We start from the raw sequence: 22,243 nt of genomic DNA on the forward strand, positions 1-22,243 counted from the left end.
CACCTTTCACATGGTGAACAATGGTCACAATATGCTGAGCAAAGAGCTCCGAGGGACTCCGCTGAGACTGGGCGGACTGGATGTGATGGAAAATGGAGCGAAACTCCTGCTCCTTTTTGTTGCTGTGCACCAGATCACGACACAGTTTGCGCTCCTGTGCCAAAATTCCGCTTGGGCTGGTGGGGAAACACACAAAGATATGCTCATTAATTGTTATGATCTCCAAAAGCAACTACTTCCAGAGAGGTGGTTTTGTTTGTCTGGCATAGTGAACAAAACAAGAAGGTACAGTGGAACCTTGGTTGTCAAACACTTCGGAAGTCGAACGTTTCGGCTTTCAAATGCCGACAACCCAGAAGAGAATGCTTCCGTTTTCAAACATGCCTCGGAGGTTGAACGGCTTCTGGGGCACATTTCTCCATTTTTTCAATGGATTTTGCCGGCCGCCCATTGTGCCTCGGTTGTCAAACGTTTCAGATGTCAAATGGTCTTCCAGAACAGATTACATTCAACAACTGAGGTTCCACTGTATCGTGACAGCTGAGCAACTAAGAAAGAGAGAGGGTGGTGGCCCAAGGAACTCTTGAGGTGAAGCAGATAATGTACACCTTGGTCTGGATGGACAGAGTTCAGTCCACAGAAGCTCCTATCAGCAAAAAAACTGTTAGTCTCTACAATGCCACAAGACACTTGCCTTTGTATAAAAGTCAAGTAAATCAATAGCAACAGCCAACAGTATGAGGAATAAAATACACCATTGTCTAGCTATGCAAGCTTATTAGCTGTGTTTCACTTCAATGATTGTCAAGCACCTTTTCCTTTTTTGCAGCGCACCAACTCTCTGGATTATGGGGGACAAGATTGTGTGAATTCATTTGTGGGAGGCCGGTGAACAGACAGTTGGCCTGGGAGCAACATGTTCAATTCAAAGACTTGTCACTGAAGGCACTTCATGATCAATTTAGGAGCAATGTTTTACTCAAGAGCAGATGCACTGAAAACACTAGACATAATTTAGGGCTATTAATTTCAAATGGGTCTACTCGGGAGTATAACTAAGTTGGATACAACTCTCTATTCCAAGGTTTTATTTGCAGGTTCACATATGTTCCTCTGTCCATCCCTGCATTATTTCTCTACAGGCATTGGGACTACCATGGCTATCAGCAGGAGTGATTATGTGCACCATGAAGTTGTGCCCAACAAAGTGTCCTTTCGGATGTCTTTTGCTCAACAAAGTGTCCTTTCGGATGTCTTTTGCTCAAGCTTCAAAAGTGTATTTAGGGCTTGGGAAGGTGGTGGGCTGTTTTCTGCTGTAGATTGGCTCACTTGCTCCAGGTGACCCTTGGACTTTATTAATTTATTAATTAGGGCAAGGGTTGGTAACATGGTGTCCACACGTGCCAGTGTGCTAATCCATACCTCCTGTGGTACCCATGAAAGCTCTCAGCAAATATCCTTTGAAAAAAACACAATACACAAGAGACTGTTAGCTGTTCTTGCTCAAGTTTGTGTTTCACAGGCTCAGCCTCTCCTGCACTGAGCACATGTCTTTAAATATGGCCACATTTCAATGGATGTCAGGACTGGACATCCACCCTCCCACCGGCTCAGAACAGAAGGGAGGTGCAGAGTGGCTGGGTGCAAATAATAAAATTTGTAGTAACAGTAGTTATATGGCTTGTTCTACCTGAAAGCTAGGGTGGTATTCAACTAAGTTTGACTCAAAGCAGACCCACTGAAATGCATGGACGTAACTTAATGTTCAATGGGTCTATTCTGAGTAAAATGCAGCTGAATATCACCCCTTGACTAGCACCCCATTTTTGCAAGCTTTTTGTGATCTGCTCTTCTTTTTGGTCCTTTACAGAGACATATGCTCTGGTTCTCCCTGTCACTCCACTGCCAAAAAAAAAGGGGGGATTAGGCAATAGCTGCATTTGCATAATGATAAACTGGTGTTTCTGGCATATTGTGGTTTATTGTGAATAAGCAGTGTGCTGGTACATGCTGCCAGATGCCTCCCGCTTTGCTTCTCTATTAGCTTGAGAAGGAGAAACAAACCATGAAGCTTTGGCTTCCTGTTACATCTGACCCCAGGATTGTGGTTTGTTGTTCCCTAAGGAGTCATGATTGCTTGCCAACCTTAAGGCATCGTTTGCTGTTGGCTTACTGACTGTGGCTTGCTAGGGAGGAGCAAACCATGCTCTTCGGCTTGGACCTAATGGGAAGCATACACCAGCATGATGCTCACTCATTTGCAGCCATGGCAAGTGAGAAACTCTGACACATTGGCATTAAAAAAGAGAATCTCTGGGCTCTGTTATCCACCCATATGTTCCAAATAATAAAAACCAGTGAGCAGACTAGGCTGCTTGCTTACTCTCTTTGGAGAACTGCTGTACACAGTACAGAGCAATATTCCCATTTAACTTTCCCCTAACCCTTTATTCCAACTGTGGGGCAGACACACTGTGCCTCTCACCGTGCAAGATCCTCATCAAAAGAATCCATTCGGAGGTTGACTTGGGTCTCACGAGTGATGGAAAAGGAAGACTTGCCAGTGGCCAGGCCCTCTCCCCGTGTGCCCAGCTTCTCTCTGCCCTCTGAAGTCTTCCGTGGAGGAGGAGATGTAGCATTCTTTTCCTGGCTGGCTTTGTAAGTGGTAACTCGGAAATTCTTCTCTGGAACAAAGCCTCTGTGCCCAGCTTCTGCTCTCTTGGCAACCTGCCTCTCTTCCTTCTTGGTCTGCTCAGCATAGGACTCCTCCTCCACCTCCTCAGCTTTCCTCTGCTTCTCTTTGGCTCCAGGCAAAAATACTAGGCCTTCCCATTTGCCTGATCGATCTTCCTCCTGGTTTTTATTGGAAGCAGACAACGTCTTGGACAGAAACTTCGGCTCATCGTCCTCATCCTCATCAAAATTGGATTCCTTTCGCCCTTTGCCTTTAACCTTCTTCTCGGGCTCATCTGCCTCCTCTTTGCCATAGTGGCTCTCCTTGTGGAACTCTGCTATTTTCTTTTCAAAATCATCTCGGAGCTTATAGCGCTTTGGGGACTGACTTCCACGATACAGCTTTTCTGTATCAGCTTTGGAGGCATACGGATCTGTTTTTGTTTTACCATCTGCTAATCCCAGGTCAGAGAAAATTCCCTTCTCTTTCATTTTTTCTTTTTCCATGTTCGACAGTTTCTGCTCTTTGTCTTTCCCATTCTCAGCTTTTTGCTCTTCCAAATACCTATTTAAAAAAGAAAGTGAGAGAGACAGTCAATTCAGGAGCTCTTAGAAAGTTCTGATAAAGCAGACGATCCCTGTGTTACTGATACAAAGCTTTATTTAGCTTTTTTCTAACTCTTAATGCTTTAAAATTAGTACACCTATTCACTACAGGTCACAGAACCTTGACACACAAAGCTTAGTAAAACCAATAAAATCGTATTTAAGAACCTACTTGCCATAGCTAGAAGGCAGGAAATACGTAAAAGATCTTACCCAACCTGTGCATTCACTTACAAACCTGTTTGTGGAGAATTAACCCATCAACATTTTCACCTTGGATTGCTGTGCTTTTTAAGTAATACACAGTGGAAATAAAAGCCTCAAAAGCTACTTCAAATTTTTGGAGGAAAGTCTCCTATGGAAGCTATAGACAATTCAAAACACAAATAAAAGCAAAAAGGTTAACGGGGGGAAAATGCTTAATTGGTTGGGAGGAACACGAATACTCAGCAATATTATAAAGATGGTCAATCCCCAACTAAAACCGACAGGATGATGATTGGCATATATCTAAACTATATGGGCAAGTTTCTATTTTCTAATTACAACTGGAGGTGAATTTCAAAACTATACATTGGTTGATGAGGTAACAAAATTGAGAATGGAAAAATCATTGTGGAGCATCTGAGAACAATACAATCGCTTCTTAAACAGATGGATGTATAGCTGCTGAGATCAACTAAACAACTAAAAACAATAAAAGCCTCAAAACAATGCTCCCTGTACTAACTGGTGCGTGTGACTCCCTGGGGGGAATGTATTTGCAAAGATTCAAGTAATGTTCCTGCCCAAAGCACATTTACTAACAACTATCTTTGTGCTGGATAAGTTTTACTAGATGGAAAAATTGGCTCCATGACAGCTGTTTTCTGTATCTGCTGGAAGCTGAGTCCACCAGCAGATTCCAGGGGATGACAAACATTGTACCTATTCTTTAACAGTCTTCTCATATATTTCCAAAAGTGGGGCCTCTGCTCCTAAATTTTTACACTTGTGGTGCCTGGTAATCTGCTTTTTGGGTTTTTTAAGTACTATATTTTACAAGACTTGACACCTACACATCTAATGCTGACTCCTGGAAATCTGAAGCCAGTGCCAAGAAATTTGAGACAATTTTCTCCCCCACTCCTTCTAAAAAGGGTTTAGGAAACACCTGTTCTACATAACAGCAAAACCTATGCACAAATCTCAGTTCTACAAACTGCCTCTCGAACACACCGGGAGAACTTAAAAATAACTTACTTTCTTTTTTACTGAAAAGGTATTTATTGATTAATGCTTTTTAAAAATGCTTTTGTATGTAACTGTGCTGGGTTATTTACCATAAACCAGCTTGCGACTCCCTTGGGAAAAATCCAAGGGTTTTACACCTGCTGTACACCGAGAGAAATAAGCGGCAACCATCCTTTTAAAATGAGCATATTAGGCAGCTGTGTAATAATACTTAACACAATCTCAGAGGTAGATCTGATTCTGCATCTTAGATAAAAATGAATTTGGTATATAAAGGGGCAACTGTCATTACAAAAGCTACCAAGCTCTATGCCATAGGTACTACTGCAATTTTAAAGCAGCAGTTTCATTTCTGTTAGAAAACAATAACTGCCATGCAGAGTGAAGGTCTAACTCCTACTGTTTAACAGAAATTTCATCATGATAATGAGTTCCAACCCCAATAGCACCTATCCTCTGGTCATCCAAAACAGAGTCTGCAGTTTTGGCTACCATGGTTAGTAGCCGTAAGTTATTTACACAAGTGACCACTAGTGCTGTACACCAAGTACAGTAAAAGTAAGACAAATTCCTAGAGGTGTATGCATGCTTTTTGGGGAGATAATTCCTACTTTCTTCCTACTTGCAGACTAGAAACCAGTTACATGCAAAATGGAAAGGTCAATTCTTTCTTGTACTGGCTGCAACTCTTGTGTTCCTTCTGTTCAGAATGCAAGATCTGCCAGGGGGCAAACACTTTTCAGGGCGGTGACACATCTATATGATGAATTATCCTCTTCAGGAATGTCTACCAAGCTACTCAACTGTGCACTTTGAATTTCTTTGATTGCCAAGGTTTTTAACATGACATTACTTTTGCTGGTTTATTTTTGTGTTTGAAACATTTAAAATATATATATATATACATGCTGCACTGAACTGGGGTGAAGAATTATATAAAGTTTCCCAATGTCATATTTTTTCCAGAGAAAATTTCCCATTTTCAGACATTTGTTGTTTCATAAATGAACTAGTAATTTAATGGGCCAGTATGGAAGCAATGCTAAACCACAAGGCAGCACAACTTGAGGTCTTGAAGAGTCTGTGGAACTACAACTTCCATCAATCCTAACCACCCACCATGACAGCTGGGGTTGATGGGAGTTGAACATCACATGGAGGGCCACAGGCTGTCCAATCCTTGGTTTAGGTTATTTGTACAATCTACAGACTTGTATACCAATTTCATGTTTCATGTTGAAAGATTCCACTTACAGATTTAAACTAATCAAAACTCTCCATTATATCAAACTCTAGGAACTTAGATTGGTTCAAGCAATCCAAGACCAAACTGTGCCTTAAGATCTAACCATAGTTAGACTAACAAGAACTACCAGAGTTTAGACATAATCAGGATTTTTTGTTAGTAAAACTGGAACTGAATACTTCCAATTACCTTCTCCCCACACCTCAGAGGGGAGGGTGTGGCATACAACAGCTCATGCATGTAAGAGTAAACTATGGTTTAATAAGTTGTATAATTTAGCCCAATGAATAAACAGAAGCCAAATTGTGGAATGGACACCTTACTAGTAAAATTCAAAATCGAAGTTGTAATTCACTTTTCAGTTAACTATCTCTTGGAAGTGCATATTCTTACACACACCACTTCAAGTATGGTAAAATTAATCTTTAAAAAATTCAATTAATAATAATTGCCAAGTAAAGCTATGCACTAGGTCAAATACAACATTAAAATGCACCAAGTATATTTATTTAATTCCTCCCACAATAAAATATTTCAGTTCAACTACCTTTGGCTACTAAAAGATCTCTTCAGATATGTATGTAGCAAATACATTAGCATGGCATGGTTTACTTTTTGTTTTGTTTTGTTTTGTGCATTATAAATCAAATAGCCATCTTAAATCTTCTCTGAAGCTCTAAGAAATTGTACAAAAACCCCACATGACTATTTTTATCTTGTATGCCACCTTGAGTAATTCTCCATTAAAAAATCAGAGATTGAAAAATAGTGTTAATAATAGTATCTCACATACCACAGCAATTAATACAATACTTAATAAAAACAATACTTTTACCACTATTACATAAGTCTGCTTTTTATTATTTTCACAACAGATTTTTGCAACTTCTGACTACCTGAGACTAAACTTTTTACATTACTTAGCCTAATTGTGCCAATCTAACAGTCAGCTGAAAGTCAGAAAAACATCAATCAAACAATCAATTTTAGGAATGAAGACAACTTGCCTTTTGGAGAAGGCTATCCCCATTTCCTCCTTCTGAGATGTCCCATAAATGGAACTGATTGTTGTGGGGCTTTTGCACACAGGACTTTTCCTTGTTGGGCTCAGGCCTGCTAAATTATGCTCAAACGGATGTGAGCCTGCCTGGAAGGAGCTGCTGCTCTGCAGAGTCGAGCCCAGCTGTGAAGGGTTGGAAGATGTAGGACTGGGCTTCTGAAGTGGGCTTGGCCTAGGTGAACGGCGCCTCACGACAACTGACTGGAGAGGGCTCTTTAGTGCTGGGCTTCGCTCTTTTGGACTCAACTCTGTCACAGCAGAGGCCCTTGATGCTGAACCTGTGCCATAAGCACCCACTTCTTGCCAAGATTTCGATCCCTCTGAGGATTTGGCATCCTGTGCAGTTCCTCCTGAGAAGGGCTGTTCCTTGGTGTCATCCCCTTGGTTGTCTCCAGCACCCTGAGACCCCCGGGTATCCTTGGAAGAAGACTTCTTCTCCTTCAATGACCGACGTTTGGAGGACTCGCCTCTGCTGTGATTAGAGGAGGATCGAGATGATGAAGACCTCCTTGACCTATCAGATGAGGACTTGTCAGAATTTCTTGAATGGCTTCTAGATCTTGGGGATGGAGATCTCCTCTTGGGTGACCGAGAACGTGAGCGTCCCCTACGAGGGCTATAGGCTTGGCGGTAGTTTTGCCAGTTGGACCTGTAATTTCCATAGCCACCTCGGTTATATTGACCCCATGGGTAGAACCCTCTGTTCCTTCCACGGAAATAATAGGGTCTCCGATAACCTCTGTTATGCCCTCGGAAATCCCGGTTCTGGTAGACCCGCTGGTGGTTCCTCTCCCTGTTATGAGATGGAGAGTATGATCTCGAACGGGACCTAGAACTGAGGAAAAAGAAAAATGTATTTGGAAATTGCTACACACAGTACTACAGCATTCTGATTGCAATACAAAGACATTAACCTGTTTTCATAATGATGCATAGGTTTTCCTTTAGCTCATCTCCAGCTTCTATCTCATAATGATAAGTATGCACTCCTTCCTTAAAAACAACCCTCAGCAATGCAGGGCAATGCAGATGGAACAAAGTTGCTATTGCTAGGATGAGCGTTTTCCTACAAAACCACTTCTGACACAGAGGAAGCAGCATTTTCTCCCTCAGAAGGCCATCCTCAGACCATGGTCTGCAGGAAAAGCATGGTCTGGTACAATTTCTACACAAAGAGAAGTTGCTGTCTTGTTTCTTCCGTGAATCCAGCCTCTTTTACTATAAAGAAAAAACCCAGAGCAGCTTACCTTGGATTCTGTCTCATTCGCAAACAGTTTCAGCAACGTTAAGAAGGAATAGACATGCACACAGCCTGGAGCAGACAGTGAAAATGAGCTAATTATGAGGTGTTCCACAGCCCACGTAGGAGCCGGTCCCTAGACAGCTACTGCATTTTGTTATCAATTAACAGCTGAGGGACCTGTTGCCTGATCCTTCCAAAATCCATTTTGCCATTTTAAGAGGCATGGAAAATGAAAAGTTTCCCTTCAAAGATCTGTGGAGGCTGTTCATGAGAAATCATTTGAAAAGACACAGCACATGAAATGCAGCTGAGGTTGTGCAGCTGGGGGGCGGGGGGAGAACATGCAAGTTATTTCTCCCCAAAGCTTGCAGCTGAGTAACTGCATGGGTTCAAAGCCACTACAGAAAATAGAGCTACTGGGGTGGAACGACTCCTACAAAGAACTAAATAGATTATGACTAGAGCTGAGGCAGAGAAGGGGAATTCCCTGGAGAAAGACACAAATGTAATACAAGCCACATTCTCTGCAGTCGAGACACCAAACGCAACCAGCTGCCCAAGCTGCTTCCCTCTACCACAACAAGATTCTGACCAGCAAGCCTATTATCCCTAAGAAATGAAGCCTACGTAAGGCAGGAAACCTACCTCAGTGAGTTTTCTATACTTTTCCTAGATTTGCATTCCCCAGCCTCTTCCATTTTACTTCTCCAGCCAAGTCATATGCATAATCAAAGTTTCTCCAAAAGCTGTCTGTAACCAGCGACATTTTGCATGCTGGGCTCATTCTCCATTGGCAGAGCTCCCCTCAATGAAGCCGGACATTCCCAGCCTACTGGTAAGCCCTTCCTAATGCTTTTACCCTCTGTAAGGAGATCGTTTGTGCTCTGGCTCCTCTCCTCTTTCTGGCATTGTCCTTTTCTCCACCCCCTGTTGCATTTTACTGTTCCCTTTCTGTATCTTTCTCAGAAACCACACACACTAATTATTAACAGCCACTTATGCTTCTGTCCCAACAGTTACAGAAAATCTGCAAGCCTTTTACCATTATTTTTAAAAGGTAACAAAATAAATGGCTGATATAAACAAAATCTAACTAGAGACTCAAAATCTTCTGAAAAGTAAAGCAACACAATGAACAGGCAAGTGGGGTTTGGTTCTGCAGGATGTGCCAATAAACAGATCCCAGAAATTATTCAGAATGTTGTTCTTCTTGTTAACAGTCCAGGTTTAAATAACCAACTGGGAAAGCACAGAATTAGTACCCTTTCCTGACTTTCAATAGGGAAAATCTTCATCAATCTTTCTCTGCAATATAGCTCTCTGCTGCATCATTCTTAGATATATATCCTGAGCAGTGAGTTAAGATCAGTAACTTTTCATTAGAGACAAATTACAAATCTAATCACAAGGACATTTAAAGAGCTAGAATAGAAATCCAAATGTAAAATCTTGGGCACAGACTTCACTATGATTGCTGAAGAACAGGTAAAGATACACCCCCTCTGTTCTGCTCCCTCTGCAATTTTAGGCATTTCTCAAAGTCAGAATAATTCCAGAGGCAACTGGCCAGTTGCTCAGAACATTTGACAATAACCAACTTCAAAAACAACAACTCAAAAGGGCCTAGTACAACCAAAACACAGAGAACACTGGGTTAAAAAAGCTACCCACTTCATGGCCGAGCAAGAGCTATTTGGATGGTAAGGTTATAAAAATAGAACTGGTTGGCAGACAAAGGAAGTAACTTAAGATGGTAGAATAAATTGGAATCTAGCAAAAGCTTTCCGCAGGAGAATTCCCATTTGTGCAGGGCTCCCCTCAGGTAAAAAGAAAAGAACACACCACCATCAGAAGCAAGCAATGGCACTTACCTGAGCCTGCGTTTTCTTGATCGAGAAACAGACCGGGATCGGGACCGAGATTTTGAGAAAGACCGGGACCGGGATCGAGAACCAGATCTTGAACGAGAGGAACGGGACCCCGATTTGGATTTATTTGTTTTTGACATTTTTTCTCACTCCTTTCACTTAATTCTGACAACATAGAGGGAAAAAATAAAAACAACAAATGAATCAATTTCCAGATTCTTTCCTTGGTTGTTTGAAGATGTCCAAGAATCGCAAAATTCTCTTTGCAAAGCAAATAACATATATCCAACAGCCTTTGCAAGTTAGCTCTAAAAAGAACACCAGAAAACTTGAGAAGTCTCTGGACTAGTTTAGACACCCTTTTATTCAACAACAATTCCAATCCTGCTTTTGATTTAAGTCTACTAATCACAAAGCCTATACATGTCCAGGTTCCTGTAACTATTCCTTTATGTGGTGAGAATGGAGTCCTAACAGTCACCAACTAACGCACTTAAGACAAAAGAACACTTACATACTATCTCCCATGGATGAGGTGCCGACTCTTTGAAAAGCCCTGCCGCTGGTAAACCAAGTTATACACTTGTTACAATCAAGCAGCCACTAGGGACTCTTGTTGCAGCCAAAATAAATCCGGAACCCTTCCAAATATTTCAAGGGTTCAAATGTTGGTGATGGAAAAGAAGTTTCTCTATAGCACTCAACAGCTTTGAATAATCAATTAATAATTTTAACAGGAAGAAATGTAGCAAAATTATCTCAAACGGAAATCCCACGATTATAGAAAAAAGCAGGGGTAAATCAACCATCAGCATGACGCAGTTGTAACAAAGCAGAGAATGATTAGGTGGTTTCTCAATGACGATTTTGTGTGTGTCCAGTTTTACACCCAGGGAAAAACCCAGCACGTGACAGAAAAACACACAATTTTAAAGAGAAAACATCAAATACCAATACAAATGAGAAGCAAATTTATTCAATGCCACTCAAAATATCCTAATTCAAAATAGAAAAAAGCATTATCTTTTTAATTGGTTTTATAAAGTACTACAAACATAAAACACTTGCAGAAACCCTATAAAAAGCAACTTACTACGAATTTGTTTATTTCTGCAAACGTTTTCCATAAATCATATTTGGAATTTTTGCTTTCAAAATTGGCAACTTTAACATAATCCACAAAACAGCTCTTGGTACAAGACTCGTTTCACCCTCAACCCAGCACAGTTCTAATTCAGGGTAGCAATAAAAAGAGTGAGTGCTCCCTTTCATTCCCAAGCCATTTTTGAAATGTAACGGGTAAAGTGGCATACCTCAAGTAATCCTGAGTGAGGACCAGAAATCCTCCCTCTACTTCTGCCAGGACTGTTTAGTAGACCTAACTCCATAAGCTAACACCTGGCCTGGCCCATCACTTTCACTGTACAAAGAGCAAACTGAAGCTCAAGTTCTGTTCAGCAAAGTAGGTTTTGACTTCATTCATCAGTCACCCCTTAACTGGGAATACTTTTGCTTCTTATAAACTAAGGAAAATTCAGTTGTTGTTTCTGCCACACACTCTCCTATACACATTCCAAGCAATTAAATAGAGTGAAGCAACAACACAATTGAGTTCCAGACAGTGTGGTCTCAAGGGTTAACACTTCACCCTCCTCCCACTCCAGCAGAAGCGCTCCTATTTCAGAGTCAGCTGTGTTCTGAGCATTCAAGAAGCCCTAGATTAGATTTTAAAGATTTCAGCCTCTGCTGACATGTACCCAACAGGATATAAATGTCGGAAGAGTTAAAAAAAGAGATGACAATCAGAACAGGCTCCAAAGAGCACATATTTCAGTGGCATGCGTGAGCGAGCGTGTGTGTGCGCACACACACACACGCCACTGAAATATGTGCTCTTTGGAGCCTGTTCATTCATTCTCTCATTCATTCATATATATATATATATATATATATATATATATATATATATATATATACACACACACACACACAGTTTAGTTCTTCCTTGAAATGTGCCAGAAAAATCTACAACTTTTACAGATGCATACCTCTCATGCATGATGCTATTTAGATTTGTACATATAAATCAGGAAAAGGGAACATTTGCAGCCTTCCAGATGTTATTGGACTTCAACTCACAACAGTCCCAGGCATCATTGGTAAATGACTGCAGTCCCGCAACATCTGAAGGGCCACATGCCCCCCCAATAAAAACAGGGGTGTAGTGGTAAAATTTTAAAGTCCAGGTATACCTTGGAGATATTGCAGGTTTCGTTCCAGACCACCACAATAAAGTGAATATTGCAATAAAGCAAGTCACACCAATTTTTTTTGTTTTCAAGTGCATATAAAAGTTATGTTTACACCAGTGGTGGCCAAACTCGGCCCTCCAACTGTTTTGGGACTACATTTCCCATCATCCCTGACCACTGGTCCTGTTAGCTAGGGATGATGGGAGTTGTAATTCCAAAAACACCTGGAGGGCTGAGTTTGGCCACCACTGGTTTACACTAAACTGTAGTCTATTAAGCCAGGCCCCCCAGGCTGCAGGGGTGGAAGGGGAAAAACCTGGTTCCAGCCCTAGCCAGCTCCACTCTCGTGGTCAGAAGAGGGACAGTGGCAGCAGGAGGCTTCCTTCCCCTGGAAATGGCCAGGCTGCTTGTAGTTGCACCCGCATCCTCCTAAGGAGCAATATCTGCTAAGCGCAATAAAGCGAGGTATGCCTGTACAAACACACATAATGACAGCCCTCATTGCTATCGCCCCCCCCTCCCCGCAAGGAGAATTCAATAATGCAGGCACAACAAAGAGCAACAGAACACAGCATAATACCCAATTTATTAAGATTATATAGGAAATCATGAGCATGGAAATTCCTAAACATATGGAGTTTTTCTAAACATTTGGCTGTCAATTAACCGCTGCATTTCTACAAATTCTGACCCACAGCTCTCTACTTTTAAAAAATATATTTTTCTAGAAATGTTTTCAGAATTGTACAAAACAGTAAAATAAACATGAAGAATCTCTTAAATGTAATGTACATCTCATTCTTTGCCAAAAAAGAATGAGCACTTTTTATGGAAATAAGACCTTTAAAACAATTTTCAGAGGGGTGTGACTCTACCAGCAGTAATAGGAACTTTAAAAAAACAAGGCCCTAAATATAGTTGAGCACGTATAATGAACTCACACAATGTAAAAAATAAACAAAGCAGTCAAAGAATCAGAATTGGAAGAACATAAAATGGTTTACAGTGGTGCCTCGCAAGACGAAATTAATTCGTTCCGCAAGTTTTTTCTTCTTGCGAGTTTTTTGTCTTGCGAAGCACGGTTTCCCATAGGAATGCATTGAAAATCAATCAATGCGTTCCTATGGAGACCGTCCGGGGACAGAGGGGAAGCGCCGCTCTGTCCCCTCTTTTGAAGCAAGGGGCTGCGGGGAGAAGATAGCTTCTCCCCGCAGCCCCTTGCTTCAAAAGAGGTCCGGGGACAGCGGGAAGCGCTTCCCGCTGTCCCCGGACCTGGGGCTGCGGGGAGAAGATCGCTTCTCCCCGCCGCCCCTTGCTTCAAAAGAGGTCCGGGGACAGTGGGGAAGAAGCGCTGCGCTTCCCGCTGTCCCCGGACCTGGGGCTGCAGGGAGAAGATCGCTTCTTCCCCGCTGTCCCCGGACCTCTTTTGAAGCAAGGGGCTGCGGCGAGATCGCTTCTCCCCACCGCCCCTTGCTTCAAAAGAGGTCCAGGGACAGCGGGGAAGACCCGCTGTCCCCGGAGCTTGCGGGGCAAGCTTCGTTTTGCGAAGCAAGCCCATAGGGAAATTCGTCTTGCGAGGCAACTCGAAAACGAAAAAACCTTTCGTTTTGCGAGTTTTTCGTCTCGCGAGGCGTTCGTCTTGCGGGGCACCACTGTAGTCCGATGCCCTGCTGATGCAAGATATCCACTACAACGGAAGCCCTGACAGCTGGCCATTCAGCCTCTACTTAAAAACTTCTAAGGATTCAGTCCTATGATGAAACCCATTTGCTGATTTGCCATGGACTGAGTCCATAACAAGAATTAGTGTTACACGGTATTTAAGATAGAAGTTGTACCCAACACTACTTGGATCACTGAAATTAATGGGCATGACTAAATCAGGTCCAACTTGGGGTATGACTAATGCAGGATACAATCCACTGGCTTTTTTTGGCATGTTTTTAAAAACTGTGTTCTACCCTGCCTGGTCAGAAAGTGGTCTATAAATATTTTAAATAAATTTGCATAAAGGTTATGCAACATACACGCTCAAGCCCTGTGGGCAACCTACCTTACTTAGACTACTTTGTCACAACTTGATGGTTGCCTGGCACTGTCTCCTTCCACTTGAAATAAAAAAATTCTGCAAAATAAAAGTAATTGTTAATATTGCAACTGCTCACATGAGAACATCCACAATAACCATTCTACCTTGAAGAAAGGTGTAAAGGCAGCGCTACTCTAATTAAGCCTTCCTCGAATCTGTTACTCTAGCACAAACCACTTTGTTTTCTCAAGTAACTGTGTCCATGTATAAGCCTACCAAACTTGAACACACCTCAGTAGTAATCTCACACTTCTCCAGTCCCTGCAAGGAGAGACAACCAGCAAAATTTACAGAGACTATGATTGTGAAAACATTCAGTTAGTTGTCTACTGGTCGGTCTCCTAGTATCATCATATATATGGCTTTCTGACTGACAAACAAACCTGAGGGCAAAGACTGTGAATGTTTTTATTAAACTGCAAGCTGCTGGAGAGCCCTTCTGGATGAAGGGCAGGGGAAAAGTCAGCTTGCATTGTCAGCTTCACAAGCAAGCACTAGAAATAGGTTATCATGTTCCTGCTATGTCCTCACGGCTTTAAAAAGATTTTCAAAAAGTAACACGAAAATTTTTATGCTGTCTGGGGTGGCTTTATAGCTTATACAAATAATGAGACATAAGGTACTACTATTTAAATTATTATTATTTGTTCTTTCCTCCCACCTTCATATGAACTCCTGTCAATCAAAATATTTATTTCTTTGTGGTCAACCATCCAAGCAATATGTTGCTATGCATCATTTTGTGTCTGTTAAAATTGTAATGGTTTTGGAATATACACTCTGACATAACTTTGTTAGTGTGCTTGGAGAAGTTCTCTGAGTGTTTGCTGTTGTTGTGTTTTATTTTTATTTTCATCTTGTGTAATTGTTGCATACCATATGTACCGTATTTTTCGCTCTATAAGAAGCACCAGACCATGAGACGCACCTAGTTTTTGGAGGAGGAAAACAAGAAGAAAAAAATATTCTGAATCTCAGAAGCCGGAACAACAAGAGGGATCGCTGCACAGCGAAAGCAGCGATCTCTCTTGCTATTCTGGCTTCTGGGATAGCTGCGCAGCCTGCATTCGCTCCATAAGATGCACACACATTTCCCCTTACTTTTTAGGAGGGAAGAAGTGAGTCTTATAGAGCAAAAAATACGGTAATTAAAAGTAAATAAATAATGTTTTGAGAGGCATTTAAGCTAAAAAAGAGAAAGGTAGACAGAAAGTATAAAACAAATATGTGAATAGGTACCATCTGTACCCATATCCTGCATAAGGTCCACCAAACCCTAGCATGGGGTAAGGAACCTCTGGCCCATGGGCCAATCCAGGCTTAGCAAGAGTCCCAATTTGAACTGCAAACAGTGTCCACCTGCCCCACACCTGACATCATTTGTGTGGTCAGGTGTGTAGCAGGAAGAGACATGGCAGGATTGGGCGCATGAGTGAGATCCCCATGTGGAACTCAACTATGCAGCTGGTGTCTGCAGAAAACAGCTTTGTGCTCCAGGCTTTGCCAAGCAAAGGGCTGGCAAAGCCCCTTGAACTTTGGTTCCCAAGCGCCTGACAACCAGTGTTATGCAAGGGACTTTTGAGAGGTTAGCAGGACAATCTACCTATCAAAGTTGGCCTGTGGGGGTGGGAAGGGATTATGACCTGCTGGGCCAGAAAGATTTCCCACCCATGCCTTCGAATGAGCCACTGCTCTCGTTCCTCTTCCTGCTACCCACACATTGATCGCAGAAGCTGGAGTCTCTGTCTAGAATTGCTGTGCTCAACAATCATATATGCCAAGACAAATAACTGCCACATAAATCTGTCAGCAGAAATTTCCAGGGGGGTAAGCTGTGCTAGTTTGTTGCAGCAAAAACAATAAAGAGCCTTGTCACCTTAGAAGGCAACCACAATTTCATGAACCAGTCTTTAAGTTGACACAAAACTCATTGGTTTGAATCCTTAGACAAATCCCCCCAACCCATCCTACACTGTTCAAGAGGGCCCCCCCACAACAAGGCATTTTGGGGGGTAGGTCCACTGCAGAGAAGAGATGGGAATAGGAAACATTCTGTCCATGCACTTCCTGAAGTTAACTAATCTTGGTGTTTGCTGTTATGCTGATAACAGAAGTAAGTTTATCAAATGCTGAATTTTTTCAATTGCTGTTGCTTTAGCTTGGCTGAAATTGCTCTTAAATGCTAATGATTAACCAAGAATGGGAGCTGAAGAACAGAATTTCTGCAGAGAAGAACTGGTCTTAAAAATGAAGGGTGCAAAACTATAATGGTCTCAAATGCTTAAAAAATCTGTGCTGCAGACTGTTACACTTGTTTTCTGGAGTTGGGAAGAAAATGTGAATGCAAGACACCTTTCATGGATGAAACTTAATAATACTTACGATCCAACAACTTTATTTTTATTATGAAACAAAGAGCTAACTACCATACCTTCATAAACTACCAATAGACAGAGTTTTGTTTTGTTTGCTAGAGAGGCTTAACTTCTGCTTGGGAGCACAATGAAATCAGAACAAAGCAGATTGGAAAAAGTGTGCCCCAGTTAGAAAGGACCAGAACTGCCTTGCCTGCTAGGCAACCCCCGCTGCCTGCAATCAATTCACAAGAGGAAAACCATAGCGTGGCATACACAAAGAGCAGGTGCTTGGCGGAAAGGTACTGGCAAACCAAATGCAGGCAGCAACTGTTTTAGGCACGTCCAATATGTGTGTGACTGCACATTCGTTCATCATGCTGACCTGGAAGTGACCTGAAATCATCACAAAAGGAGTAGAACGGGGCAGAACAGGCTTATACAGGCCCTGCCAATGTATGTATTGGGGGGGGGGTTCCTGGAACGTTACCCCCATGCAAATTGGTCATTGCCTGTAGCTGTAGATGATGTACATGGGCAAGCCAAGTGCAGGGTCATCTCTCTAGATGTACCATGAGAACACTATCTCAACTCCAAAAATGGCAGTCAGTTGAAGACCTCAGCAAGGTATAATTAAATGCAATGCTTTTTTTCTAAAACAAAATTTAGGAGTACAGTGGACGCTCGGGTTGTGAACGTGATCCATGCAGGAGGCACATTCGCAACCTGCAGAGCCGCGTCTGCACATGCATGGGTTGCGATTCGGCGCTTCTGCGCATGCGCTACCGCCGAAACCCAGAAGTAACCTGTTCCGGTACTTCTGGGTTTCGGCATGTCCGTAACCCGAGAAAACGCAACCTGAAGCGTCTGTAACCCGAGGTATGACTGTACTCTCATTCCGTCTGAGACTTAGGAAACACCATGACAGGAAATGAAGCCGCCATCGGGAGTAGCAACGGAACTGACGATTCACTGTGCTAAAGAAACGAAAGATGTTAAAAACTTTAGTTTCTTCTCCTGTTACAATTCACAAAATGTTTAGGGGTGTGTGTACCCCTGCGTACTCCCAGACAAAAGGCACTGATTAAATTAAAACATACCGTATTTTTCGCCCCATAGGACGCACTTTTCCCCCTCCAAAAATGAAGGGGAAATGTGTGTGCATCCTATGGGGCGAATGCAGGCTTTCGCTGAAGCCTGGAGAGCGAGAGGCATCGGTGCGCACCGACCCCTTTCGCTCTCCAGGCTTCAGGAAGCTATCCGCAAGCCTTGCAAGCCCGGTGGGAGTTCCCACAGGCTCACAAGGCTTGCGGGCAGCAGCCTGCAGCCCCCGCGAGTGTCCGCCAGCCTTGCGCACCCGGCAGGAGGTCCCGCCCGGTGCGCGAGGCTTGGGGCAGCAGCGTGTCGCCCGAAGGGCTCCCCGTGCTTTGGGCGAGTGTCTGCAAGCCTTGCGCGCCCGGCAGGAGGTCCCGCCAGGTACGGGAGGCTTGGGGCGGCAGCCTGTCGCCCGAAGCACGGGGAGCCCTCCGGAGGGTACCCCGTGCTTCGGGCAGGTGAGCGCAAGGCTTGGGGTGGCAGCCAGGGCGGAGGGGGGGGAAAATATTTTTTTTATTCATTTTCCCCCCAAAAAACGAGGTGCGTCCTATGAGCCAGTGCGCCCTATAGGACGAAAAATACGGTACATATTGAAAAATTATATACTGATTAGAAAAATATGATTCCCTGTTTTAACTATGTTCCATGATTCAAAATAAGCCATAAGAAATATCAGGTGTTGGAAACAAAAGCAGTTTTTGCACATACTGTGACCCTCAAATCATCTTAATCCCTGAGCCACTCATTTTCCACTGTTAAACAGGTGCAGTCCACAAGTTCCACTTTCCCGCAGAAAGTTGCTCTGTGCATAGAAAGATTTTACACCAGGCTCTTTTTGTCCGCAAATCAAATCACTTGCATGCTGTAGTGTAAAGTTATCAATAACACAGATATAAAAGGATATGCTGCTTTGTATTTTACACTTCTGAAGTGTTTGGGGAGGGAAACCTGGGACTCTGCAATTGGAGGTTGCTTGCTTTGCTTTCCTACTGCCACGACTGCAAACCAAAGGCAAGTAAGGCTTCAATTTTTATGCTATTTTTTAAGCTGGAGAGGAAAACATACCTTTTGTTCAACACAACAAAGCCCAGAAGTCCCTCACCAGCAGGTGTGGCAGTAAAGTGAGCACTCCTCAATGTAGTCAGTCCTATCAATCCACCTGCAATTTTTTAAAAACAAGAAGTCACCACCTGTTCCATCTCAATCTCAAAGCACTGAGGGCACAGTATGCAATCTCAAAGGATGTTTTAATTGTATTGCACCTAAAAACAGACCATTTATTATCTTCACACCTTGCCATAATTAAGCAGCGATTAACCCTTAGCCACTAGCTTTGGGCTATACAGTCATACCTCGGGTTAAAGTAGCTTCGGGTTGAGCGTTTTCGGATTGCGCTCTGCGAAAACCGTGTTCCGTTACTTCTGGGTATCGCCACTCGTGCATGCGCAGATGCTCAAAATGACATCACACGCATGCACAGATACGGCGAATCGCGACCCGCAGACGGCTCCAGAACAGATCCCGTTCGCATCCAGAGGTACCACTGTATACTATGGCCTCTCCCCAGGAGAGGCCTATTGCCTTTGAAGTCTGTCCTAACCAGATAGGAGTCTGCTGTATTTCTCTCTCTCTCTTTTACATAATATTTTATTAAAGCATTTTCATGATACAATAAGAGGGGGGGGGGACTAATTTAAATGAAAAGGAAAAAGGAAAAGGAAAGAAAACCTAGAGTTCTCTCTCAAAGGAAGCTCTTAACCTTTGTCTGATGCAGAAAGTGGTGGACCCTCCCAGCTCTCACCCGAAAGCTTTCCTTTCTTCTCCCAGTCTCTCACCTATCACCTTCATATTTGTGCAATCCTAGGCCCCCATAATGACCTAGAGCAGAGGACACCAGGGAAAACAAATGGGGGAAGAGAGAAAAAAGACGTTAAAAAGAAGTAAAGAACAGAAGAAAAAGGAAAACTAAATAAATAAAATGGACTTCTGCTTTTCTGGCCTCATTTACATAAAAGAAATTATTCAAAATATTCACTCTAGGATGACATCCAACTGTTCTACTTTCTGCTAAGCAATATTTCCCCAATTTTTAGACACAAATGTCTCAAATTCATTCATTTTCCTTTCCACACAAAAAGTCCAAAAGGGGTTTTCTATTATTAATAAATATCAACCATGCTTTTTTTCTCTAGTCAAACATATCAGCTTTGCCTCCAATAACTTCAACAAACATTCCTCCATGTTAAACAATACTGTGAATGTTTTCATCTTTGTGCACACAAGAATCTCTTCACTCTGATGCATCCATAATTATTTTCATATTATGTATTCATTTGCACCTAGTTCGGTATCTTACAATCCAATTTCTTGTTGCATTTCCCATCCTTTAAAAAATCCTTCCATTTAAGCTTCTTCCATTCTTTTTCCAAGAAAAGCGCCAGATGAGTCTGTTGTATTTCTCAATGAATTCTAAATTCCTATTCAGAACAAGCCTCTTTTATTAAGGATAAGAAAAGGCGGAACATGTGGATTCGGTCAATTTTGTATGTGACTCAGCACACATATATTCAAATAACAACTCTGCTGTATTATAATTTTCAATTTATGGGCCAGAGCAATTTCTTCTGCTTTGTGAAACCACTCTTTTTTAGTGTCCTTGCAGATGTTTACAAGGGACCAAATAGAAATCATTAATATCATAATTTCAGTCACTGGGCAGCTATATATAATCATTGAGTTTATTTGTATGCTGCTTTTTCATGGTAAACTCTGCTCACAGTAGTTCACAACATCAAAAAGGGTTATATAATAAAATATAAGATTTCAAGATAATTAATGAACAATTACGAAACAAAATTTAAATAAATACAGTGGCCCCTCAGCTTGCGTTACCCTCGGGTAACGTAAACTTCGGGTTGCGAAAGCGGCAAACCCGGAAGTATTTTTCCAGGTTTCGCTGCTCACGCATGTGCAGAAGCACTAAACCGCGCCACGCGCATGTGCAGAAGCTGTCCTCCGCTTGCCAATTCCTCCGGGTGCGGCCGGACCTCCGGAACGAATCCCATTTACAACCGGAGGTACCACTGTATCATGGCATGCATAACCAGTGGTTTTTAATTACGGTATACTACTGAGGAGCATAAGCATCTAGTTGAAAACTGATGGGTATGGTGTTAGAAAGACATCTATCATTAAAATGTACAAAAATATATCTATAGAAGAAATTTTATTTCTTCAATAAAAGTTTGTTTTCTTTAAAAGAGAAAAAGACCCACTCCACGTACGCTCTGATGCACCAGCAACTTAGGGAAAGGGACTCTGTCGTGTCTGCAGGGACACGTAGTCATTGCTGGAGCCATACCAACAGCAGTTGCCAAACTAACAATTGTGGACCATTGCTCTTATTAGCCAAGCAATCACATTATCCTCTCTAATACTGAAATCAGTACCGCCATGCTGTTAAGACTGGAGCCAAAACAGAACCAGCAAGAAACAAGCAAGAGGGGGCAGTGTGCTAGAGTTAAACCCAAGTTACGCAGAAGCAGTGCTAGAAACTGAGATATGAAAGCTAGGAGCTAAATGGCACCTTAAACCTAGGTTATGGGCGCAACAATGGAATGTCTAGGTGTGCTTTTTTATAACAATACAAAGCTAAAAATGAATGAACTGCAGCTAAAGTATTATGTTCATTTTTCACATGGTCTGGTCCTTCCTCTGCCCACCCCGTAATATTCTTAAGGGAGTCTCTTCTCCAGTCTTCAGAGAGTAGCTGGAAGTAGGGAGGCAGAAAAAGGTCCTCCTTTCTAAAACTCTGCAGTTTTAATCTGAACTCTTAGGCACAGTGCTACACTCAGAGCTCAGAAACTGCTCACGCTAATGAAATTCCTTGTCACAAAATGTGCCTAGCACAATGGGAGTTTTGAACACTATGCAGAAGTACTACACGCACACAGAGGGAAACACCTCCCCAGAAAAGAAAAAAGCAGCACAGTGAGAACTTAGTACTTCTAGAAGCCACAATACTGCAATATCTTTTTCATCTGAATGTATGAACTGAAGCATGTGAAGTTGTTATGCGCATGAACAAATTAAACTATCAAATCTCTTATTTGGATTATATAACAGACACACATCTTTCATTTTAGCCTAAGGGCAATTTTTTCTCCAGGAGAGACAAGCACACACACTGCTCTTTTGAGGTTCTAATCTTATAAGGAGAGCAGGACATACCCTCAGATATACATCATCTAAATTTATATAAATTTATATCTTGCCCTTACTTCCAAAGGAGTCCAGAATCACGTCATGCTTTAAGGATAGGTGTAAGATGTCAAGGGTTTCAAACCAGGGTGTCCAGCACCTTACTGTGTGACCAGCATTCTTAGTTCTTAGGTAGCCTTTGAGTGTTAAGATTGGATTGCTACCACAACCTGCTTTTGACACTACACCTGCCCCTTCAACCTATTGCTGTCTTGGAACTCAGCCTTCTGCCTGAATCTACCTCCTACTGCTAACCCTTTGATC

At 42.3% G+C, this 22,243-nt stretch overlaps 1 protein-coding gene across 4 annotated transcripts in view; it reads right to left on the bottom strand.

Moving 5' to 3' along the window:
- THRAP3 (thyroid hormone receptor associated protein 3) overlaps positions 1–22,243 on the bottom strand; it is a 40,968-nt gene that overhangs the window by 11,194 nt on the left and 7,531 nt on the right. For 2 of the 4 annotated variants that reach the window (XM_082229502.1, XM_082229499.1), the window contains exons 2-7: positions 18,785–18,878; positions 14,235–14,306; positions 9,933–10,094; positions 6,766–7,653; positions 2,486–3,238; positions 4–176 (exon numbers count right to left, since the gene is read on the bottom strand). In XM_082229502.1, the coding sequence (XP_082085628.1) occupies positions 4–176; positions 2,486–3,238; positions 6,766–7,653; positions 9,933–10,069 (1,951 nt within the window). In that variant the 5' untranslated portion in view covers positions 10,070–10,094; positions 14,235–14,306; positions 18,785–18,878. Of the gene's footprint in view, positions 1–3; positions 177–2,485; positions 3,239–6,765; positions 7,654–8,706; positions 8,846–9,932; positions 10,095–14,234; positions 14,307–18,784; positions 18,879–22,243 lie in introns of those variants that run through there. The other 2 variants (XM_082229500.1, XM_082229501.1) reach the window with 2 other exon arrangements.

The sequence above is a fragment of the Podarcis vaucheri genome, assembly GCF_965113315.1.
Source record: "Podarcis vaucheri genome assembly, chromosome: 7".
NCBI lineage: Eukaryota > Metazoa > Chordata > Lepidosauria > Squamata > Lacertidae > Podarcis > Podarcis vaucheri.